This window comes from Notolabrus celidotus, chromosome 13 (genome assembly GCF_009762535.1).
Source record: "Notolabrus celidotus isolate fNotCel1 chromosome 13, fNotCel1.pri, whole genome shotgun sequence".
NCBI classification, from domain to species: Eukaryota; Metazoa; Chordata; class Actinopteri; order Labriformes; family Labridae; genus Notolabrus; species Notolabrus celidotus.
Window position 1 is genome coordinate 8,056,996 of NC_048284.1, and position 20,243 is coordinate 8,077,238.

At 39.7% G+C, this 20,243-nt stretch overlaps 2 protein-coding genes across 2 annotated transcripts; both read right to left on the minus strand.

Annotated features, from left to right (window-relative positions):
- Window positions 1–2,210: 2,210 nt before the first annotated feature.
- emc7 (ER membrane protein complex subunit 7) lies at window positions 2,211–7,955 on the minus strand. The gene is made up of 5 exons (XM_034699877.1): window positions 7,581–7,955; window positions 5,516–5,635; window positions 5,238–5,376; window positions 3,300–3,380; window positions 2,211–3,088 (listed from the first exon to the last, which is right to left on the minus strand). The coding sequence occupies exons 1-5, from the start codon at window positions 7,811–7,813 to the stop codon at window positions 2,939–2,941; spliced, it is 723 nt and encodes a 240-aa protein (XP_034555768.1). The 5' UTR covers window positions 7,814–7,955; the 3' UTR covers window positions 2,211–2,938.
- A 1,923-nt stretch (window positions 7,956–9,878) lies between these two features.
- Window positions 9,879–16,293, minus strand: katnbl1 (katanin p80 subunit B-like 1). The gene is made up of 10 exons (XM_034699847.1): window positions 16,090–16,293; window positions 15,421–15,548; window positions 13,862–13,899; window positions 13,373–13,658; window positions 13,165–13,280; window positions 13,023–13,073; window positions 11,908–11,997; window positions 11,560–11,664; window positions 11,242–11,335; window positions 9,879–10,514 (listed from the first exon to the last, which is right to left on the minus strand). Exons 2-10 carry the CDS (start codon window positions 15,427–15,429, stop codon window positions 10,482–10,484), a joined length of 822 nt encoding a protein of 273 aa, XP_034555738.1. The 5' UTR covers window positions 15,430–15,548; window positions 16,090–16,293; the 3' UTR covers window positions 9,879–10,481.
- Between the last annotated feature and the right edge of the window lie 3,950 nt (window positions 16,294–20,243).

The window sequence follows — 20,243 nt, forward strand, 5'->3', positions numbered from 1 at the left end:
ACAAGTTTACCAGTGATCAGATGCAACATGTTTAACAGTTGAGGGAAAAAAATAAGTATGGACATTACATCTGATGTCAGTTTGTATTTTCAACACGCATGTTCGCAGTCATTTCAGTCCCTGTGAGGAGTTTCTGGTTGGTCACTTTTGGTGCCGCCATTGACAACGCTGTACACCTGATGTTTTTTCCTATGTAGTACAGTACATGTTGAGGTAATGGGTTTATTTTTTTCAAAAGTTGTATTTTTGGGCTTTTTTGCCTTTAAGGATAGGTCAGCTGAAGAGAGACAGGAACTGTGGGGAGTAGAGAGTGGGAGAAGACATGCAGCAAATGGTTGTGGCCGGGAGTTGAACTGGTGACCTCTGCGGTGAGGACTATGGCCTCTGGGCGCGCTTAGACTGCTAGGCCACCGGCTCCACAAAAGTAGTGTTTTTAAGCACAAAACCCATTAGGGCTTGGCCTAATGGTTAAGTTGCTCGCCCATAAAGCAGGCAGCCAGGGCTCAATTTCAGCCTGCAGCCCTCTTCCCACATACCATTCCGCTGCTCTCTCCCAGTTTCCTCAACTATCCACTGTCCTGTTCTCTCCAAATAAAGGTGTAAAAGCCCACAAATATAACTTAAAAAAGTAAAATAAAAAATAAAAAAATTCTGTCCTGTGATATTCAACAGTCAAAACGAACTCTCACTGAGAAACTTTGTTATGGAAAATATAAAAAAGCTGCTTCTCCAGTGTGCTGTAAATCATCTTGTCTGATTCCTGCAGCATTTATTGTACAGACATTAAAAACTAGAGTATAGAAATAGCAAGTCATCAGTGATAGTCTTGTTTCTTTTGTAGGTCATATGGAGGCAGAAACATTCATTTCAGTCTTTATCATAACCAGCTAAAAACTCCTCACAGGCGCTTAATAATACTTGTTTGCAACATCCTCAGGCAGATCAGGATAGTGTCTGCACACAGCCTCCATGGGGAGACATCAGCTGGAGGCAATAAAAGCCAAATGCACCTTTTCAGCTTCTCTGATTTGATGGATCTTTAATCTTCTTAAAACCAATAAGATCGGTCGAGGGGCAACGTCAGAGGTTTTGACACCATGCCTTCAAATATTCTTTGATCCTCCTTTTTGAGGACTGAAGCGTAAAAACATAGCCTTCACCAGCAGCTGGAGTTTGCTCTGTTATCATGGAGATCAATCTTTTATGACTCATGCAGAGCACTCTAAGGACGTCTTCTTGACATCAAGGACAAATAATACCAGCAGTGAGTTGATGTGTCAACAGGTAAGACAATAGCCAGATACCCCTTTTCGACTGAGGCAGTTTCAGGGCCGGCGCTCAATTGAGAACCGTTTTTTCGTATTTCGACTGAGAGTTAACCGGCTCCCGGACGGGAAAACTGGTTCCAGAGCGGCTTCAACTCTTTGCTGGTGTAGAACTGCGAACTGCTTACGTCAGGGGTGAGAGGCGGGGTTGCCATGATCAAAAACCAAGCAGCAACCTCCTGACTAAAAATGTGAGTCCAATGCAGAAGTGCTAAAAACTGCAGTTCATCGAGGATCCGCTTGAGGCTGGCTCCAGAAGTACCAGAAACCACATACACACCAATTCAAAAAAGCAGATCTTCACAGCAGAAATAAACATGTCTACAGCCTGGTACAAAAAGCAAGTGTAGTCTGGATAGATCATTTCTCAAACAGCACACACTGTAGGGGGGAGAACTTTTTTTCTAATGCGGCAATTTCGAAGATATTGAGATTATGAGTCTTCCAATGAGAGACACAGCTGACTTGATTGACAGGTGGGAACACTGTAGCTGTTGGCTAGGAGGCTCAAAGCCCGCCTCTTTACGTCACAATCGCTCGACAGAAGCAATATGGCTGCAGTCGACGATTAGCCTCAAAACAGCGCTCCAGAAAAAAGATGGATGACGTCACGGATTGTTCTGCAGCGACAAAAGAAGACTAATGGATTCCAAGGCAAAGCAGTGGTCGGCCGAGGAGACAAGCTGTTGTTGTCCGCCATCTTTGTTGTTGTGAGGGAAAGTTCGTGCTAGCGCAATCTGAAGTCGTGAGAACAGCCGGCTCTGATGGCGACGTGTGACGTGGCTATGGCTCCAGAAAACCCCAGAAAAAAGATGTTTAGTTGGGGTTGCTCCTTCAAGAATCGTACTGCTGTACAGTAACTGAGGACATTTATCACAAACACAGTTTATTAAGACTTTTATATGGACTTGATTGTCCGCTTTATTAAAATTAAGCCAGTTACAATCTAGTTATATCGAAAGAAAGCACACAGCTCTTTCATCCTTTGAACTGCCCTTGATCACCATGTTAATTTATACACCTTAGGCACATCATGTACAGTATGTTACACACAGCCACACAATAAACCATAAAATGACAAGGCTATGTGTTCATTCTCAAACATAAAGAGGATCTGAAATAAAAAAACACAGTTGTTATATAGCATTGGATTTTATTTATCTAAGCTTTTTTTAAATAAGAATTTATCAGTCTTAAAATTCAATTAATCTTTATTCACAGTCATATTACTGATATCCAAAAAGAACCAAGGAAGTCTCTGAATATATGTTCTCTTTCAGGTAGTGGAATTAGCAGCAGTGGAAAAAAATGCACGGCAGAGGGTTAGCACAGAAAAGGTTGATGAGTAAGAAGAGCCACATGAAGAAGGAAGAATAGAGAGAAATTAAGGGGAACTGTCTTTGCAGGGAAATTTCTATCAGTGCAGTATGAAAAACATCTCATGTTTTCTTAGTTTCCACCAGCATATAAGAAATCAAGATGTGCTCAAAACATCTATCAATAAAGAAAACTGTACAATAGACCCAGAGGGGGAAAAAAATGACACTTAAAAATCTTGCTTTTTATGGCATAACTCGAGCTTCTTCAGGCAGATTGAGGAGACGTGTACAGTACTACCTCCTCTTTACAGCTGGCCTGGTGCCTTTGCTGCTGCTGCTTGCCTTGCTGGAGCCCTTGGAGCCGGAGAAGAGCTTGGTCATGAGCTCGGAGACGTCTGGAAGCTCGGGGTTGGGGTTCAGCATGTTCATTGACTGTTCCATTTCCTGGAAAGAAGAAAGAAGAGACATGAGGAGAGAGAGAAATTGAGGTTTGAAGGCAGTGGATGGACTGTATTCTGATTTTAACAGCCTATGATGAAGCTGCTTTCACCTCAACACACAAAAAAGAAAGGCTAGAACTACAAAGAGACACCATCCAATATGCCCCAATCAATCATTATCTGACTATATATTGGAGATAAGGATGATTTCTTACCTTCCGCATTTCTGGGTCGTTGGTGTTGACCACCTTGGGTAGCAGAACAATGATCAGCAGGGGCAGAACCATCATCATAACCTGCAGGAGGAACACAGACCAGTGATTAAGACACAGATCTAAAAACACAACATCCAGAGCTCTGGCTCAAACAGGCTTCCTGCCATGACTCTGCATTTCCTGTCCTCTTTCTGACACCTCTCTACTGAGGCAGGCGCCATATTGTAAATGCTGACTCAACATCTTAAACAGGGGGAGGAGAGTCTGAGGGAGGCAGAGTGTGCAGTTTAACCCAGCAGAGGTGAGCTGTAGTATCAACAGGCTTCCTGCCATGGTGCTGCCTTTCCTGTTCTTTTTTCAACATCGCTCTGTTTTCTCTCTCCTCTCTCCCCTCTGAAAAATAAGAGAGTAAGGGGAGGTAGAGCGTACAGCCTAACTCGAGGGGGTTGAGCTCTAACCCAAACAGGCTTCTTGCCTTGGCTTCGCCTTCCCTTCCCTGTCCTGTCCTCTTTTTGATTTCTCTCTACAGACTCTCCTCTCCCCTCATGAGAATAAGAGAGTAGGGGAAGGTAGAGCGTATAGCCTAAATAGAGGGGGTTGAGCTCTAACCCAAACAGGCTTCTTGCCCTGGCTCTGACTTCTCTGTCCTCTTTTTGCCACTGCTCTACAGACTCTCCTCTCCCCTTATGAGTATAAGAGAGTAGAGGGAGGTAGAGCGTACAGCCTAGCCCAGGAAGGGTGAGCTCTAACCCAAACAGGCTTCTTGCCCTGGCTCCGACTTCTCTGTCCTCTTTTTGGCACTGCTCTACAGACTCTCCTCTCCCCTTATGAGTATAACAGAGTAGAGGGAGGTAGAGCGTACAGCCTAGCCCAAGAAGGGTGAGCTCTAACCCAAACAGGCTTCTTGCCTTGGCTCTACCTTCCCTGTCCTCTTTTTGATATCTCTCTACAGACTATCCCCTTCCCTCATGAGAATAAGAAAGTAGGGGGAGGTAGATCGTACAGCTTAACTCAAGGGGGGTGAGCTCTAACCCAAACAGGTTTCTTGCCCTGGCTCTGCCTTTCCTGTGTTTTTCTACCAAGACTCTTCTCCTGCCATCTCATTTTCCTTTCTTCTCCTTTCTCATGAAAATAAGGGAGTTGGGGAAGGTAGAGCATACAGCCTAACTCAAGGAGGTTGAGCTCCAACTCAAACAGACCTCTTGCCCTGGCTCTGACTTCCCTGTCCTCTTTTTGACACCTCTCTACCTCTCCCTTCCTTTCCCCTCATGAGAATAAGAGAGTAAGGGGAGGTAGAGCATACAGCACAACCAAGTGGGGGTGGGACTCTGGCCCAGTCACACTTCACACCCTAGTAAAGGGATAGGATGTGAGCGGTTAGTTCCACGATCAGGGTGTGTGGGCCATTAGGGGCAAAGTGGTATGGTAGATAGTTTAGCACTGTCAGGACCTGTAGCTTGCCTTAACAGATCCTGGGTCTGTTACAGAGGAAATGCCTTTTGCTTCATTGGGTGGAGGAAGGTAAAAGCACCGAGATGTCTTTCACGCTTGGATTCAGCTTATATAAAATGGTCTAGATTCTGCTACAAAGTCTACAAAGAATTAGATCAAATTTCTTCATGACTTCTGTGGTAAAGACATATTTGACCAACCCTCAAAAATGCAGCGTGTAACTGCAGCTGGTTTGACAGCTAAGCAGCTTTTGATAGCAGACTCAGACATGCAAATATTGGGTTAGCTCTTCCTCCAGAGTCCTGCACACCACATGGAAACTGTCTAATAATAAAGAAATAAGCTCAAGGTGAGGCTGGTGACTCAACTTTTACTAAAAACAATCCAAACACATCTGACCCTTCTGGATTTTGTTTCTTTCCTCCTCAGATTATTAATCACACACATTAAGCCTCACAAGAACAACATCAACTTTCTCTCTGTTACCATTGGGTTCATCAGGAAGTCCGTCCAGCCCCAGGTTTCTCTCTTCATGAAGTAGCTGTGAGGGCCACTTGCTCTGATTTGCAGGGGGTACGGCTGACGAATCACTTCTGAAGTCTTGATGAAGTTCACCAGACGGGCCCTGTGAAATGACACAAGATTACTTTGAGGGGGGAAATTGCCTTCAAATGGCATGCTGAAAACACACAAGGCTGGCTCAATCAAAAGGGAACTTGCTGTGTTATTGTTTTTTTTTTCCTTCTAGTTCTCGTTGGCCTTACCTCATTTTACCCTTGGATGTGATGTCAACACGTACTGCTTCGAATCTATAGTTAGGGCTGACGATTTCCACAACGTAGGATCCTGAGGGGACGTCATTCACGGCAAAGCTTCCATCGGTTCTGTAAGTAGAGAAGAAATGAGAACTGCACTTGAGAGTGGTTTATTGCGGTCAGGGAGAAAGTCGTGTTGACTTAGCTGTGGTGACATTTTCAGGTAGAATAGAACAATGACATCAACCCATCAACAGTATTGATAGATACAGGCTTTCAATAACTATTGTCATCTATTGTGAGTCTGACCTTGTGTTGTAGGTCCATTATTAGGTTGTTTTGACTACTAGTGAAACTTAACTGCTCAGACATTTGTTAGAAAACAATATATGTATTTTTTCTCAGTCGAAACAAGTTGGAAAATATTAACATTGAGGATTATGGCCAAAAAATATATAGTGTAACTCATTTGAAAGCTTCAGTTTGCAGAAATGCTGCATTGAATGGCATTTAACAGTGAAATGTGCCCTGACTGACTCAATATTATAACAGACACTAGTACAAAACAACACAACTGTGCACATAAATAAATTTCATTATAATGATAAAAGCATTTGCAATAAACACTGTGAAAGTCTGAACTCATTGCAATTAATAAAATAAAATAAAATAACCTTTTGCTTTCTCACTCAACATGCATTGATTTCAACAACTGGATGGACACCCAGGTGTGATGGCCATGCTTTAACACTATTCAAAAGCAGGGGTTCCCAAAGTGTGGGTTGGGACCCCCCCGGGAGGCCACGGGACAACAAATGGGGGTCACAATTTGTCTTCCTGATTTTTAATTTTTGTTTAAGCAATCCAAATTTGCTTATTTTACCCATTAGTGTAAAAATATAGACAAAAATGGTAGTTACATTTTAAATAAAACCCTGCAAATAAGTAAAATGCATTAGTTTTTTGCCTTTCTTTGTTGCCAGATGACTCCTAAAGTCAGAGGTAGGGTTAGCTAACAGTTCATTAACAAAAGGATCAGTAAGAGCTGGTCAATTCACAGCAGCACACATGTGCATGTAGGTAAACTCATTTTGAAGTATGAGGCAACATTGAACCTCTTCCAGGTACAGTGGGGGTTACAAGTCTTTGGCACACTACATTTTGGGGGTCGCGGCCTGAAAAGATGTGAACCCCTGTCCTAAAGGAGTCAGATAAGGTCAAAGATAGCAATCAGCTGACCTCAGATGAACTGGAGCTAACTTAGGGTTTACAAAAATAGCTTTATGGATTTATTTTGAATTTGGGAGCAGCATGTTGCAAACACAGGTATTGTGTAGAGCATGACGTACAGTATATAAATTTAACAACTATGAGTTCTAGCAAATATAGTCTTTAGCATCTATTTATCACTCTCCTTTAGCATATTTTCTTGTATCTTGCAGATCTACTGTACAAGATTAACGCACCATCTTCAACTGTATCTTCACATTAAATAAGAATGCAGTCAATCAATGTAGCTTTTTAAAAAATCGCCCATCATCATGGATGATTTACATCAGTATTTCACAGTAGGCCTTGGGATTATACAACACCACCGGATTTAAATGTGTCAGTGTATCTAAAGACACATCCAAATCAGACCCCTTGAATTACTGTATTAAAAATAGAGAGTAAATGTGATCATGTCGCTTCTGACAGCCCTTTCTTTGTTGTGCTCTCTGCCTGAGTGTTACCCTGGTCCCTGACTGATCACTGATACTCTTATTGCTGCCGGGGTTTGTTTTGGAAACAGATACTACGACACCAAAGGCCGGACACTAGAGCCCATAATCAAATTACCAGTAAACCGGGTACAGTGAGAGGGATTGAATCATATAAAGCCATGTGTTTGCCCCACTTGGAATGAGTCGCATCCGAAACGTCTAAGCTGTAAATGAGTTAGGACAGTTCGGAGCTCCCATCTGCCGACAGCAGCTGCCGTATGCTACAGACAGGCAAACTGGCCCAGTATGCTAATGCTATCAAGCCTCGCTAACAAGCTAGCTAGCGGTTATCACTTTTGGTTGTTTCTCACCTTAAAAATCCAACGTATTCTTCCCCTTCCACCAAGACCCGGGCCATGGAGACCCAGTCCTGTGTTTTAATCCCAGGGACTATTGCTCTGCCCTCGATTTTGAAGCGATCTCCGTTCGGCTGCGTGGATACACCTGCACCAGGCCCCGGCTCCATGTCCGTGAAACCCAACGCCACGACGAGCAGAGCCTGGAAGAAGGCCCCCAGCAGCGGGATTCTGTCCCTCTGACACATGTCGACTGTGTATTTATGAATTTACAAAACCGTCTCTAACTGTATGTTCGTCAACATGTATTCAGGAGCAGTTTGGGAGAGGAGCGGAAGACTCGGCACATCAGCTGTCTCTGCGGAGAATGACGTCACTTCAAAAAAACTTTATTGTACCAACGGACGTTTACACTACAGTGTGCCTGACGTACAGTATGAAAAGTAGAAATCTAGTAGGAATGGCTTTACAAAAAGATGTAAGGCTTTTAGGTTGAGTTGTTTCAGTACGGAAGAGAATAAGGATAACACAATTAAAGTCCAATTAAAAATATATATATATATTATTCTGAGATTTAAGTCAGAATTCTAAAGAAAAAGTCCGAATTCTGAGATTAAAGTCCGAATTTTGAGAATTCTGAGAAAAGTCCGAATTCTGAGATTAAAATCCGAGTTCTGAGATTAAAGTCCGAATTTTGAGATTAAAGTCCGAATTTTGAGAATTCTCAGATTAAAGTCCAAATTTTTAGAATTCTGAGATTAAAGTCAAATTTTTGAGAATTCTGACACTAAAGTCTGAATCTGAGATTAAAGTCCGAATTCTGAGATTAAAGTCCGAATTTTGAGAATTCTGAGATTAAAGTCCGAATTTTTAGAATTCTAAGAACAGTCAGAATTCTGAGAATGTCAGAATTTTGAGATTAAAGTCCGAATTCTGAGATTAAAGTCCAAATTTTGAGAATTCTGAGATTAAAGTCAGAATTTTGAGATTAAAGTCCGAATTTTCAGAATTCTCAGATTAAAGTCCAAATTTTAAGAATTCTGAGATTAAAGTCAGATTTTTGAGAATTCTGACACTAAAGTCTGAATTCTGAGATTAAAGTCAGAATTCTGAGATTAAAGTCCGAATTCTGAGATTAAAGTCCGAATTTTTAGAATTCTAAGAACAGTCCGAATTCTGAGAATGTCAGAATTTTGAGATTAAAGTCCGAATTCTGAGATTAAAGTCCGAATTTTGAGAATTCTGAGATTAAAGTCCGAATTTTGAGAATTGTGAGATTAAAGTCTGAATTTTGAGAATTGTCAGAATCCTGAGATTAAAGTCTGAATTTTGAGAATTCTAAGAACAGTCAGAATTCTGAAAATGTCAGAATTCTGAGATTAGAGTCAGAATTTTGAGAATTGTGAGAATAGTCAGAATTCTGATTGTCAGAATTTTGAGAATTGTGAGAATAGTCAGAATTCTGAGATTGAAGTCAGAATTTTGAGAATTCTGAGAATAGAGCGGAATTCTGATATTAAAGTCTGAATTTTGATAATTCTGAGAAAAAAAATCAGGATTCTGAGATTTAAATCAGAATTTTGAAAATTCTGAGAATAGTCAGAATTCTGAGATTAAAGTCAGAATTTTTAGAAAAAAAATCCAGATTTAATCTAAGAATTCTGAATTTTCTTCTCATAATAAAAAAAATTTTGATAAAAAAAAATTGACCTTAATTTTTTTTTTTTTTTTCAGTGGTCTGATCCTCTTCAGTCGTTACAGTATTTCTTAATTCAAAAAAATAAAAAATATTTTATTGTGATTAGTGATCAAATGCATAATGGGACTTCTTTCTTTTCTCCTACAAATTCAGTTATTTCTGCATGAATCTCCCTGAAATCACGCCTGACAGTAAAGTGATCTCAAAATAAATAAAAATAGCCTTTGAAAACTGTTGATTTATACCGTGTTTGATGTATTATACATATCTTTGCATCACCTCTAGTTCTCTACCATTTTTCTTAAGTCCATTAGATTTTTCAAATCACGTTTCCTCCTGTATATCGAAATGTATTTTAATGATAAAGGTTTGATTAAAAAATAAAAATATATAAAAGCACATTGAAATTGAAACATTGGAAAACTTGTTTGACCACTTCCAATGGATATTCCCAAGGAAATAGCAATTATATTCTGATTGTTATTAACTTGGATTTTTCTTGTTTTCTTAGCTTTCCCTGACAGACATCATCTTATCTCTAGGAAGTAACAGGCCAGTCCCATCATGACATGTAGTTGCATTCTTAATTGCGATAAAGCATGAAAGACTTCCTGTTTGATTTTTATCAAATTTATTTAAAAGAAGATTAAAAGAATCACTTGTTTTTACACTTTACATGATACAGTCAAATGAAGAGGCAAAATGAAAACAAGAGGAGCACTAATAACTTAAGACTGCTGTAGATTCAAGTTCCTGATTCCAGGGGACCCAGGTGCAAAACAACATCAAGACATCGGAGCATTCGTAACATCAACAAGTGCATTTGCATTCAATGGCAAAGGGTGATGTAGTGAGAGACAAAGAGCTTGGCACTTCATAGAGCGACGTAACACCCCGTCTCATGGAGGTCCAGTAAATGAGCCCCGTCACGAGACGGTCCACTTCAATGTGAAGCAGTCATTTGCTGTGTTCGTTTTCTTTTCTCTTTCATTTTTTTGTATTTGCAAAAAAAACGGCTCTCCCGGCCCTCCTGAAGAGTCTCCAGCTCTAACTGAGGGGAGTCGTCTGAATTCTCGAGTTCAGTCCCAGTGAGAGTTTAAGTGGCAACAAAAAAAACAAAACGAACCAGTCCATTTCTGTGGAATCATTATCAGTTCAAAACACAGCCATGATCCGGCAGTAGTGGTCACATCCTCGGAGTGCTGCGCGGACATCTGTCAGGGCAGCTGTGATAGATAAGCCTCGATGGCCTGCAACATGAACAAGAGATAACCAATAAGTCATTTTCATAGCATGTATAGATGAAGACAGTCTTTGTTAGACATAATGTTACACACAAAGAAAACAAGTATTCAGACTATCACTGCAGCTATTATATTTCCATGATTTGTCCTGATAATAAGCATAAAAACATGCTGGATGACTTTGTTGAATACTAAATATGAAATGACTTTCATTTGGATGTTTATTGACTTGGAAGCAGGATGTGATGTGTCTGCTAATAAGAGTACGGTGTTTTTTTTCCCTCGGATGGGAGTGGTTGGCTTTGTCCAACCAAAATCAACACAGGGTGGAAGCAAACAGAAACAGCACCTGCATTATCCAGTGATACAGCTCTGTTACAAGTATCTTTGGAGCATAAAGTTAATTTTAAACTATCACAAGGAAGTAAATTATGCAAATGTGCAATTGCAAAGGAGTTGACCTACCTGTGACAGCAGCGTACAGGTGTACAAAGACAAAATGTGTGCTCAGTAAGAATTTAAAAAATGCATTTTTCCCTTCATGAAAACCTGCACACGGGTGACCCAGATGAAGCTGGACTGAAGATTTGATTAATCCACGTTGTGAAGAGCTGATTAATTCAACTTGAAAACTATTACCTGCAACTTTTCAAGCGCTGACCAAGCTTTCACAGCAAACAGCATCAGGAAATCAAATCCCTGATAATCCCTCTAATAGGAGCCGCCTTCTCACCTTTGCCAGTTCTCCTGTAGATCCGGGAACCAAACATAAGCGGGCTCCTTCCTTCCACAAGTCCTTTAGCCGCTGCTTCATGACTTCTATATTCCTGAAATGAACAAACAGAATCTTTATACAAAAAGGAGTGCAAAACGCTAGAGGCTATAGAGTCCTAACACACCCTTTTATTGTTACATTGTGGGAAGAACTTGTGTGTCTGAGTGTCTTTTATCTTTCAACTGTGCCAGCTATCAGCATTTAGAGTATATTTTAAATTGAATGCATGTTTAAGATTTACATATAGTGAAAAAAGAGAGGGCTAAGAATGCTCACCTGTCTTCTGAACAACTGTCCCGCAGTCTTTTCTCATTCTTGGAAAGTTCTGGCCACCATTTCTTGATGACGGATTGAACCCAGTGTAAACCCACTGTTAAGTGTCTGCAGAAGAAGAAAAGATACAGCAAATGACTTTGTCACTTCCTGACATGAAAAATTTAGCACAGTACTTCTAAAATATAAATGCATGTTGAAGACGCTTCATCACTCATCCAATAGGCTTCATCGCTTTATTATCCTGAAGCCTCTTGGAGGAGTGGTGAATGCTCTTTAAGGCTTAAACAGAAAATTCCATCTCCTTTAATTCAACTGAGCATGTGTGTGATGCTCCAAAGTGACACTTACTCTTCGTATTTACTTGCGAGAATCACTTTCACCAGGGGCATGAGGTCGACGCAGCAGCCAAGTGACAAACATGGTGCCTCAGTTTGAAGGCTGAAGAGGAACAAGAGAACAAGACAACAAAAGAGATAAGATGACGATCATTCATGTGAGAAAAAGTAAGAAAAATACAGAGAAGAGAGAGGGTTCTTATTTCATAATGTAAGGGTAAGGTGAATTTAATTGAAGCGCTTTATTGAAATGAATAAATGCAACAAGAATGTAAGAAATCTGGTCATTTAGAGCTAAAACAGCTGATGGTTTACCTTCATCTAGAGGTAACTTTGAAGACCAATTAACCAAAAATCAAAATATTAAATAACCATAAAAGGGGGCATAGGCAAAAAGGGTATTGTTGGGTTGTTCATACATTTATTTATGTAAATCTTAGTTTTGATTATTTCTATATACCTTTCTTTTCTTTTTTCTTTCTATCTTATATTTTTATATTATTTGCTTTCTGATTTTGTATGGGTGGAGGGTCACACAATTTCAAAAAAAATGTTGTGTTAAAAAGTTTGAACCTGTAAGAAATGCATCTCATGTATGTATAATATTGACACAATAAAGTATAAAACAAAAATCTAAATACTAGGTGGGTGAAGCTCCTCTGTTTTGTGTCAGTCTGACTTCTACATGTTCACATTTTAAAATATCTGGTCAACCAAAAATGTGTTGTTTCACTACATCACCTTGGACTCTCAAAATGTATGCTAGGGGAGGACGCTGGTTTGGTCTAGTGGTTAAATCATGTGCCCCTTGTACCCAGAAGCTATAGTACTCCAAGCAGGCGGCCCAGGCTCATTTCCAACCTACAGCCCTTCTCTCTCCTCTCCATCCACTGTTCTTTCCTTGTAATAAACACCTAAAAATCCCCAGAATAAACTTAAAAAATATTCCTGATGGGCATTTTCGACTACTTTTAGGTGATTTCAGATTGAAAGAGAACTCACAGATTAATTATTCTAAACTGTAGCTCTAGTTAGGCCTGCTTCTCTTGTTCAGCACAGGTTTGCAGATCAAAGTCTCATCATACCAGGTGAAGGTATTTTACTGAGGAGCAGCCATGTGAGACTTACTTGTTTGTTAGGACAGGTAAGCAGTCAAGCAGCACCCCTGTGTCTTGAATTCTGGGAAAATAAAAAACAATCAAGGATGAAACATCTCACAAAAATGAAGACTGGATTTAAACTACCAAAGTGTCAGAGGTCAATGTTTTACCTGATTAGGTAGGCCACTAACTCACAAGCGTTTCTCCGCCATAGTGTCTGTGCCACTTTTAGTCGCAGATTCCTCCCGAAAAGGACGTGAGTCATAGCTTCATGGTCCTTTGTCAGCTGTACACAAAGCAAAGGAAATCAGTCTGATTCTTTTCCCCAAGAGGTGATTATTTACCACATCACAGCAAAAGTTTTTAAAGTGACCTCACCTCGGTAAAGTCGCCATACTTGGAGCTGGCCCCTGCCATCTTGGAGGCTTCTGCAGAGTTCACAGGGAGCCCGCAGTTGTCATTGTAGTGCATGCCCCGCACATCATCGGAGCACGTCAGCTCATTTTCTTTGTTGGCCATGCCGTGATTACGGGCAAAGCCTACATCGGATGTTTTGCGGAGCAGCTTCAAGCCAGCCTCCACCACTGGACAACCCTTCCTCTTGATAGATGACGCTCGCTTCAGTTTGCCTGGGCTGTGTGATGGGCCGTATTGGACTTGAAATCTGTCAAGGAGGGAAGTGGATCAGACGCGAAACTGATTTGATTTTGATGAAAACTATACAATTCAAAGCCACAGACAAGGTGATAATGGTAATGGAGAGGTGCCTTATTGATCCAGTGACAGAGAGGGATGGTCCATGGGACACAGATAGTGAGTGATTGATTATAATTAGATCAAACCCACAGATGTGGATCAAAGACTCACCTTTCTTTATCTAATTCTTCCTTATTTACAACATCCACCTAAAACAAAAGGATAGGGGATGAGGCCACTACTACAATGTCTACTACTACAATACCACTGAACTGCACTTTACAGTCACCACACTTTAACCCTCCTGTTATGTTAGTTTCTCTTGAACAGCAATAATGTTCCTGGGCCAATTTGACCCAGTGCATATTCAATCATCCAAAAGTGTGAGAACCCCAAAAAATCCCAATCAGATCTAATTTTTAACTCCATTACTGACCATTTAAATCAAGACTTAGTCAATTGGTGTTCTTTAAATCTCACAGATCATGGTTCAATGAGGATAACTCACTCATTTTTCATTAAAATTAATGTTAAAACTTTTTAAATGTACATTGGACAACCCTAAATATAAATACAATCGTTTTACATGGACATAGATTTTGGTTTATTTCATTTTTTTAATGAAAAAATATCAGCCAGAGCTTTATGTCACTCTAAACCTAACCAGAGCTCAGAGGTCTGTCTGTGCTCAGCTGAGATGTGGTATCCTTCCTCTGGCATTAGAAACAGGTCACTTCCACTCTGTTCCAGAGGAGGAGAGAAAGTGTTCCTTGTGTGATCTGGAGGAAGTTGAAAATGAAATGCACTTTTTATTCTACTGTCCATTATATCATGATCTCAGGTGCCTCCTTTTCAACAAAATACCGAAAAACTGTCCTGATTTGTTTTGCATGTCTGATATAGATAGACTTCAGTACCTGTTTAAACAAAAAGTGTATTAAATGCTATTCAGCAGTGTAGGAGAACACTGTATGTCTGATTTAGTTGCTGTCACTGTCAAATATCTTAAGTGTACCACTGTGCTTTTTAATTACTTAAGGTCATTGCTGGACACGTGCATTATGGTAACTGTTCTTTTTCTTTTTCTTCTTATGTTGTTACTCCTATTTTGTTTTGTTTTTGTAGTGTCTTGTAAGTCAGTGTTCAGCTCTTGAGTAACCCAGCACTTGGTACACTGGTCATTATTGTGGTGATGTTAATTGTTGATGATAATGGAAGGTCTTAAATGGTTTGGTTGCTTCATTGTAGATGTTCCTTATTTTATTTAAAAAAACAAACAAACAAAAAATCCTTACTTACTTTTGTGCATTGCCTTTACACTGCTTGGCAGTACCTGCACATAAATTGACTTGAAGCACTTTGTTACTCTTACTGATCTTGTTTCCTCTTGTCTAGATCTCTGCTTGTGTTGTTCTTGTTCTCGTATGTACGTCGCTTTGGATAAAAGCATCTGCTAAATGACATTGTAACAAGTCCATATTGGCTGGGCACCTTTTCGGTGCATGACACGATGAATAATAAACTAAACCAAACTATTAAGTGTTGTTGATAAAGACACCTCTTCTGTCACATGCTGCCCAGATTTTTATGCTGCATTTAGCTGATTTGGAAGGCATATTTTGCATAAAATAGACTTTAAAAAGAGTCAATTTGACCCGCAACATAACAGGAGGGTTAACACACAACTGCCCTTTTATTTACACAATAAGCCCTGGTATTTGCTGTCATACCTGCTTCATGTTCTTTGCAGCAGACAGTTGCAGACAGGACCGCAGAAAGCCATTGGTTTTATACTGGTTCACTTAGCCGGACATGCCTCCCAGTTCATGCTTCCCAGCTGCCACATACTTTAGGGACCCTGTTGGACAAACAAATGTACATTATAAAACCTCCTTGGTTGAATAGTTACTGTCACATACTGCAGCATTTCAGCTTAGCTACAGGTTGGCTTGTTACATAAGTTGTAGCATGTGCTCTGGGATGCTGCAGTGCGATCATAAAAAGAGCATAAAAGAGAACATTGAAATGAGATAAACAAAACTAACATTGGAGGTAACAGGCGTTGCCTTTTGCTCTACCACGGTACGAGCATTAGCTAAGTTAGGTGAGCACCAGAAGTCATAAATCTCACTTAATGAGGATTATACATAAGGGGATACTTCCCCGTGTTTAATAGGAATGACATGTTTTGCATACACACGTTAAAAGTCAGCTAATGTCACCCGTACGTCTCCTGTTAGCTGAACTATCAAAGACACACGGAGAGGTTCACAGGAACTACCCGGGCCGCTGCTGTAAGCTAGCCCGCCAGCTAGTTAGCCCTGAAACTCAGGGAGCATATGGCTCCAGAGACTCTCAATCCACGAGTGAATTTACTTCTCCAACACTTAAATACCAACCGATTCATTTTTAGGAAGTCTCTTGAGGTCGCAACGGGAGTGTAAGTCCAGAACGTGAAAAACTGGTTGAACTCCAAAAGCAGCAACAACTGTGTTAGCGTTTCACAGTTGGACCATTCAAATGAATACACCTCCGGCCGGGCAGGGTGAGAGGATTGTGGGATAGATTTTGGCACAGAGAACCGGATGATTTAGCGACGACTGCTGGACATGAGGCACATATTTCAGTCCTGGTGTGTCATCATGGCGCCGTCCAGTGTCATGAGGTCTGTACTGCAGGAAGAAATGCTGTGCTGCTGAGACTACCATAAAATAAAGACTTATTTATTCAGTCTGGCTTATATGTAGGGTTTCACAATTGTATTACTTTAATGTTTTCTATTTATTTTAATGTTGTTTTATTATTTTATTAATTTTGACTACCAGGTTCTTTTTATTATTCATCCACTCAACTCAAACTTTATTTATAGAGCATGTTTAAAACAACCTGGGTTGATCAAAGTGCTGTACAGATCAAAAAGCAGCACAGATGACAAACATAACATACATTACAATACTAAAATGCATTAACACAGTGCAAATATAAAATAAATTAAAATGTAATTAATAGTATGCTGGATGTCCACTCAACCTTGATTAAAAACCAGGGAGAATTTTGGAAAATGTTGGAAACCTGACCCACTGATGGCCGTCCTTGGAGCTACAAGCTCCTTATCTTCTGCTGATAAGTATGAGAAGAAAGCTGTTTTGTTTGGAATGGTGGTTGCAAAAAAGCTAATACTAAGAGTGTGGAAGATGGACCCACCTTCGATCTGTGGCTGGGAGAAATGGCGAACACTCTTGAGCGACTGAGATTCCACAAAGAAGACAGAGGAAGTGTGTTCAATAAGATTTGGGACCCTTTGCTAAACTTTCTTCGTGGCAAAGATTAATATTCTGTGTCATAACTGCACCATCCTGCTGCAAATATGTGTCTTTGTTTTCTCAAGGTTTTTTTTTTCCTAATAAGAACTGCTTAAGATAAGGTTTTAATGTGATCAAGGCTGCTATTGCAACAGACGTGCTCTTTCTTGTTGTTGTTTTTTTCCTTGGGGGGGGGGGGGGGGGATTGAGGGTTTAAAGACCTCAATCAATTTACTCAATTTTATTGCTATTTTTAGCCTTTATTTCATCTTCAACTCTTACCCTTACCCCTTTCTATTTATTTACTTTAACTATTTATATTCTTAATATTAATTTGATTCTTTAACTTATTTTAATAACACATATTTTATTGTTGCTGGTGTGCATTAGTCTCTATTTTAAACTCAATTTTTGTTTCTGCTTCTGTCTTGTTTTCACTTTCTGTAAAGAACTTTGAATTGCATTTGATTTGTATGAATGGTGCTATGTAAATAAAGCTTGATTGATTGATTGATTGATTGATTGATTGATTGATTGATTGATTGATTGATTGAGAGGACCTCAGTGATCGAGCTGGAACATAAAATGACAGGAGATCTTTGATGTATTGAGGAGCAAGGCTGTTAAGAGCCTACAACTGTTAAACAATGCAAAAGACTGACCAATTTCCTTATTTTCCAGCCAATGACCGCAACTATAAACATTATACAAATATTGGTTATATTTAAGTAGTAATGTTCATCACCATTTTTATCAAAAGTACATCAATAACAAAAATAAATAAATATATAAAATAAAAGAAGACAGCATTAGGATTAAATGATAAAGAGTATGAGAGGATTATTCAAAATAAAGAATAGCTTATATAAAATCATCATTACTTGTAGTCTATTGTTGAGCATTTAAACCTATGTGTTGTGTTTTTGAGAACTAGGATTAAAAAAAGGGTTTGATGGTTAATATGATGAGAATTGTATTTTATTATAATGTCAAGTATACAGCTATTTAAGCAAGCATGGGAATAAAACAGAGGTAATTAATTAGTTAAACAATCTCAAACCTACACCAAAGTTAAACCAAGCAATCAAATACTCGAATTGTCCGTACACCAGATGATCTGATTTTTAAAAAATGTATAAACTGTCATAAATTGTCACAGCTTATAAGTCCAGAAGAAAATTGGACATCGGTCTTCTTTTCCAAAATGACTCAGCTTGAACAAATTTTCCCCTGAACACAGAAGAATCATCCAGACTTAATAGAGGGGATAAAGAAAAACAGTCATTAACAACTTTACCAAAACTCAGATAGAGACCAGATGGATGGTGTTATGTCTACATGTAATATGAAATCAAACAAAATGAATCCATTGGGCTTGGTTGAAATGGTGCTGTAAAACATTTTTCATAATTAACTAAGATTATGCAACCAACCCTTCTTTTCTCTGACCTTCTGTCCTTCTTTCTCTCTGTTTAAAGATCTTTAGAAACCACAGCTGCAGTCAAAATCCTCCAAACCTGACTGACCAGCAGGTTCCTTAATGACAGCAGAGCCTGAATAAAAGATTTCTGAATACTGTCGTGCCGTCTTCCTCTTAGTCTTGGCTGCTGTGACCTCTTGAGAAAGGATGTTCAGACGGAAGCAGTGTATGAAATTAATATAAAATAAGCCTTAACATATAGACGAAGGAATGAAGAGATGTCATTGTGGAGTATATGAGAGAAAATTACCCTGAAAGGAGAGAGGAAGCAGGGAGGAAAAATAAAGAAGTGCAAGGCTATTGAAATCATTTGGCAAAGGTTAAACTGGAGTATGTTTTTATTCTTAGGCTTTTTCATGAGCTTTGAATCACACACACTTACATAAAGATTTAGTTCTAATAACCCACCTTTACAACTTCAGAGTTGCAGCCTCCTTTTAAATGAGATACACACAGAATTAAATTCCTGCTCCTCAAACTTTTTCCATACTGATCACTCATATTTTTTGTCAACAATCAGGTCCTGTGATCACAAAAAAATATCTCAAGCTCAAACTCTGTTCTAGTTTGGTTGAAAACTCCTTCAACAGGTTGAATAAACTCAGGTTTTGAATCTGCACATGGAATACCTCTTGCATACCGGCCCCTTTTTACTGTTCATTAAAAAAGAGGAAAATGTGACATACTTTGACTGTTGATAGATCAGAGTTTGTTTGAAGGCTGATTTCCTTTACAAATATATTTTTACTACACAGTCATTTATAAAAATAGTAGAACCTGTTTACGAAGCAGATTTCTATTCAGTCCAGCTGTAGTTATAGATTAGCCACTAATAACCAAACCTGAGAAGAGAGAGCACATTACTCCTGTTCTAATGACATTACACTGGCTGTCCATTGCTTTTAAAATAGATTTAAGGTTTTACTTATCACTTTTAAAGCACTTCATGGCCTGCATGGCCTGGCCCTACCAGCCCGGGCGCAGCCTCAGATCCTCAGGCAGGAACCTCCTTAAAGTCCCAGTCGCAAACTTCAAAACCAAAGGTGAGGGAGCGTTTGATGTTGGACTCCAGGACTGTGGAACGACCTGCCTGAGGATCTGTGGCGAGCTACATCAGTATCTTCTTTTAAATCACAGCTGAAAGCATATTTTTTTTATCAAAAGGCCTTCTTGTAGTGATGTGTCATGATCAAAAGCTGCGGCTCTGAGAGCCAGTGCTTTATAGTGAATCAGAAGAGCCGGCTCGCATCAAGAGAGAGCCGGCTCCCATTTTTTTCCTTTAGCTGCTTAGCTCTTTTTCCTTTAGCTGCTTGAGTTTGGTTCTGATTCTGTTTGCTTGACTTGGTTCTGGTTCTGTTTGCTTGACTTGGTTCTGGTTTTGTTTGCTTGAGTTTGGTTCTGGTTCTGTTTGCTTGAGTTTGGTTCTGGTTCTGTATGCTTGACTTGGTTCTGGTACTGTTTGCTTGAGTTTGGTTCTGGTTCTGTTTGCTTGAGTTTGGTTCTGGTTCTGTTTGCTTGGGATTGGTTCTGGTTCTGTTTGCTTGAGTTTGGTTGTGGTTCTGGTTCTGTTTGCTTGAGTTTGGTCCTGCCTCGGTTCTGGTTCGGTTCTGGTTTGGTTTGATTGAATTGGTTCTGGTTCTGTTTGCTTGACTTGGTTCTGGTACTGTTTGCTTGGGTTTGGTTCTGGTTCTGTTTGCTTGAGTTCGGTTCTGGTTCTGGTTCTGTGTGATTGAGTTCGGTTCTGGTTCGGTTCTGGTTCGGTTCTGGTTCT

Coding starts and splice junctions, on each gene's coding strand:
- katnbl1 (XM_034699847.1), bottom strand. Junction 11,665..11,907: donor CTCGCAAGTAAATACGAAGA/GTAAGTGTCACT, acceptor CTTCTTCTGCAG/ACACTTAACAGTGGGTTTAC. Junction 11,336..11,559: donor GACAGTTGTTCAGAAGACAG/GTGAGCATTCTT, acceptor TGTTCATTTCAG/GAATATAGAAGTCATGAAGC.
- emc7 (XM_034699877.1), bottom strand. CDS start 7,813: ATGTGTCAGAGGGACAGAATCCCGCTGCTGGGGGCCTTCTTCCAGGCT. Junction 5,377..5,515: donor ACATCCAAGGGTAAAATGAG/GTAAGGCCAACG, acceptor GTCATTTCACAG/GGCCCGTCTGGTGAACTTCA. Junction 3,089..3,299: donor ACGACCCAGAAATGCGGAAG/GTAAGAAATCAT, acceptor TCTTCTTTCCAG/GAAATGGAACAGTCAATGAA.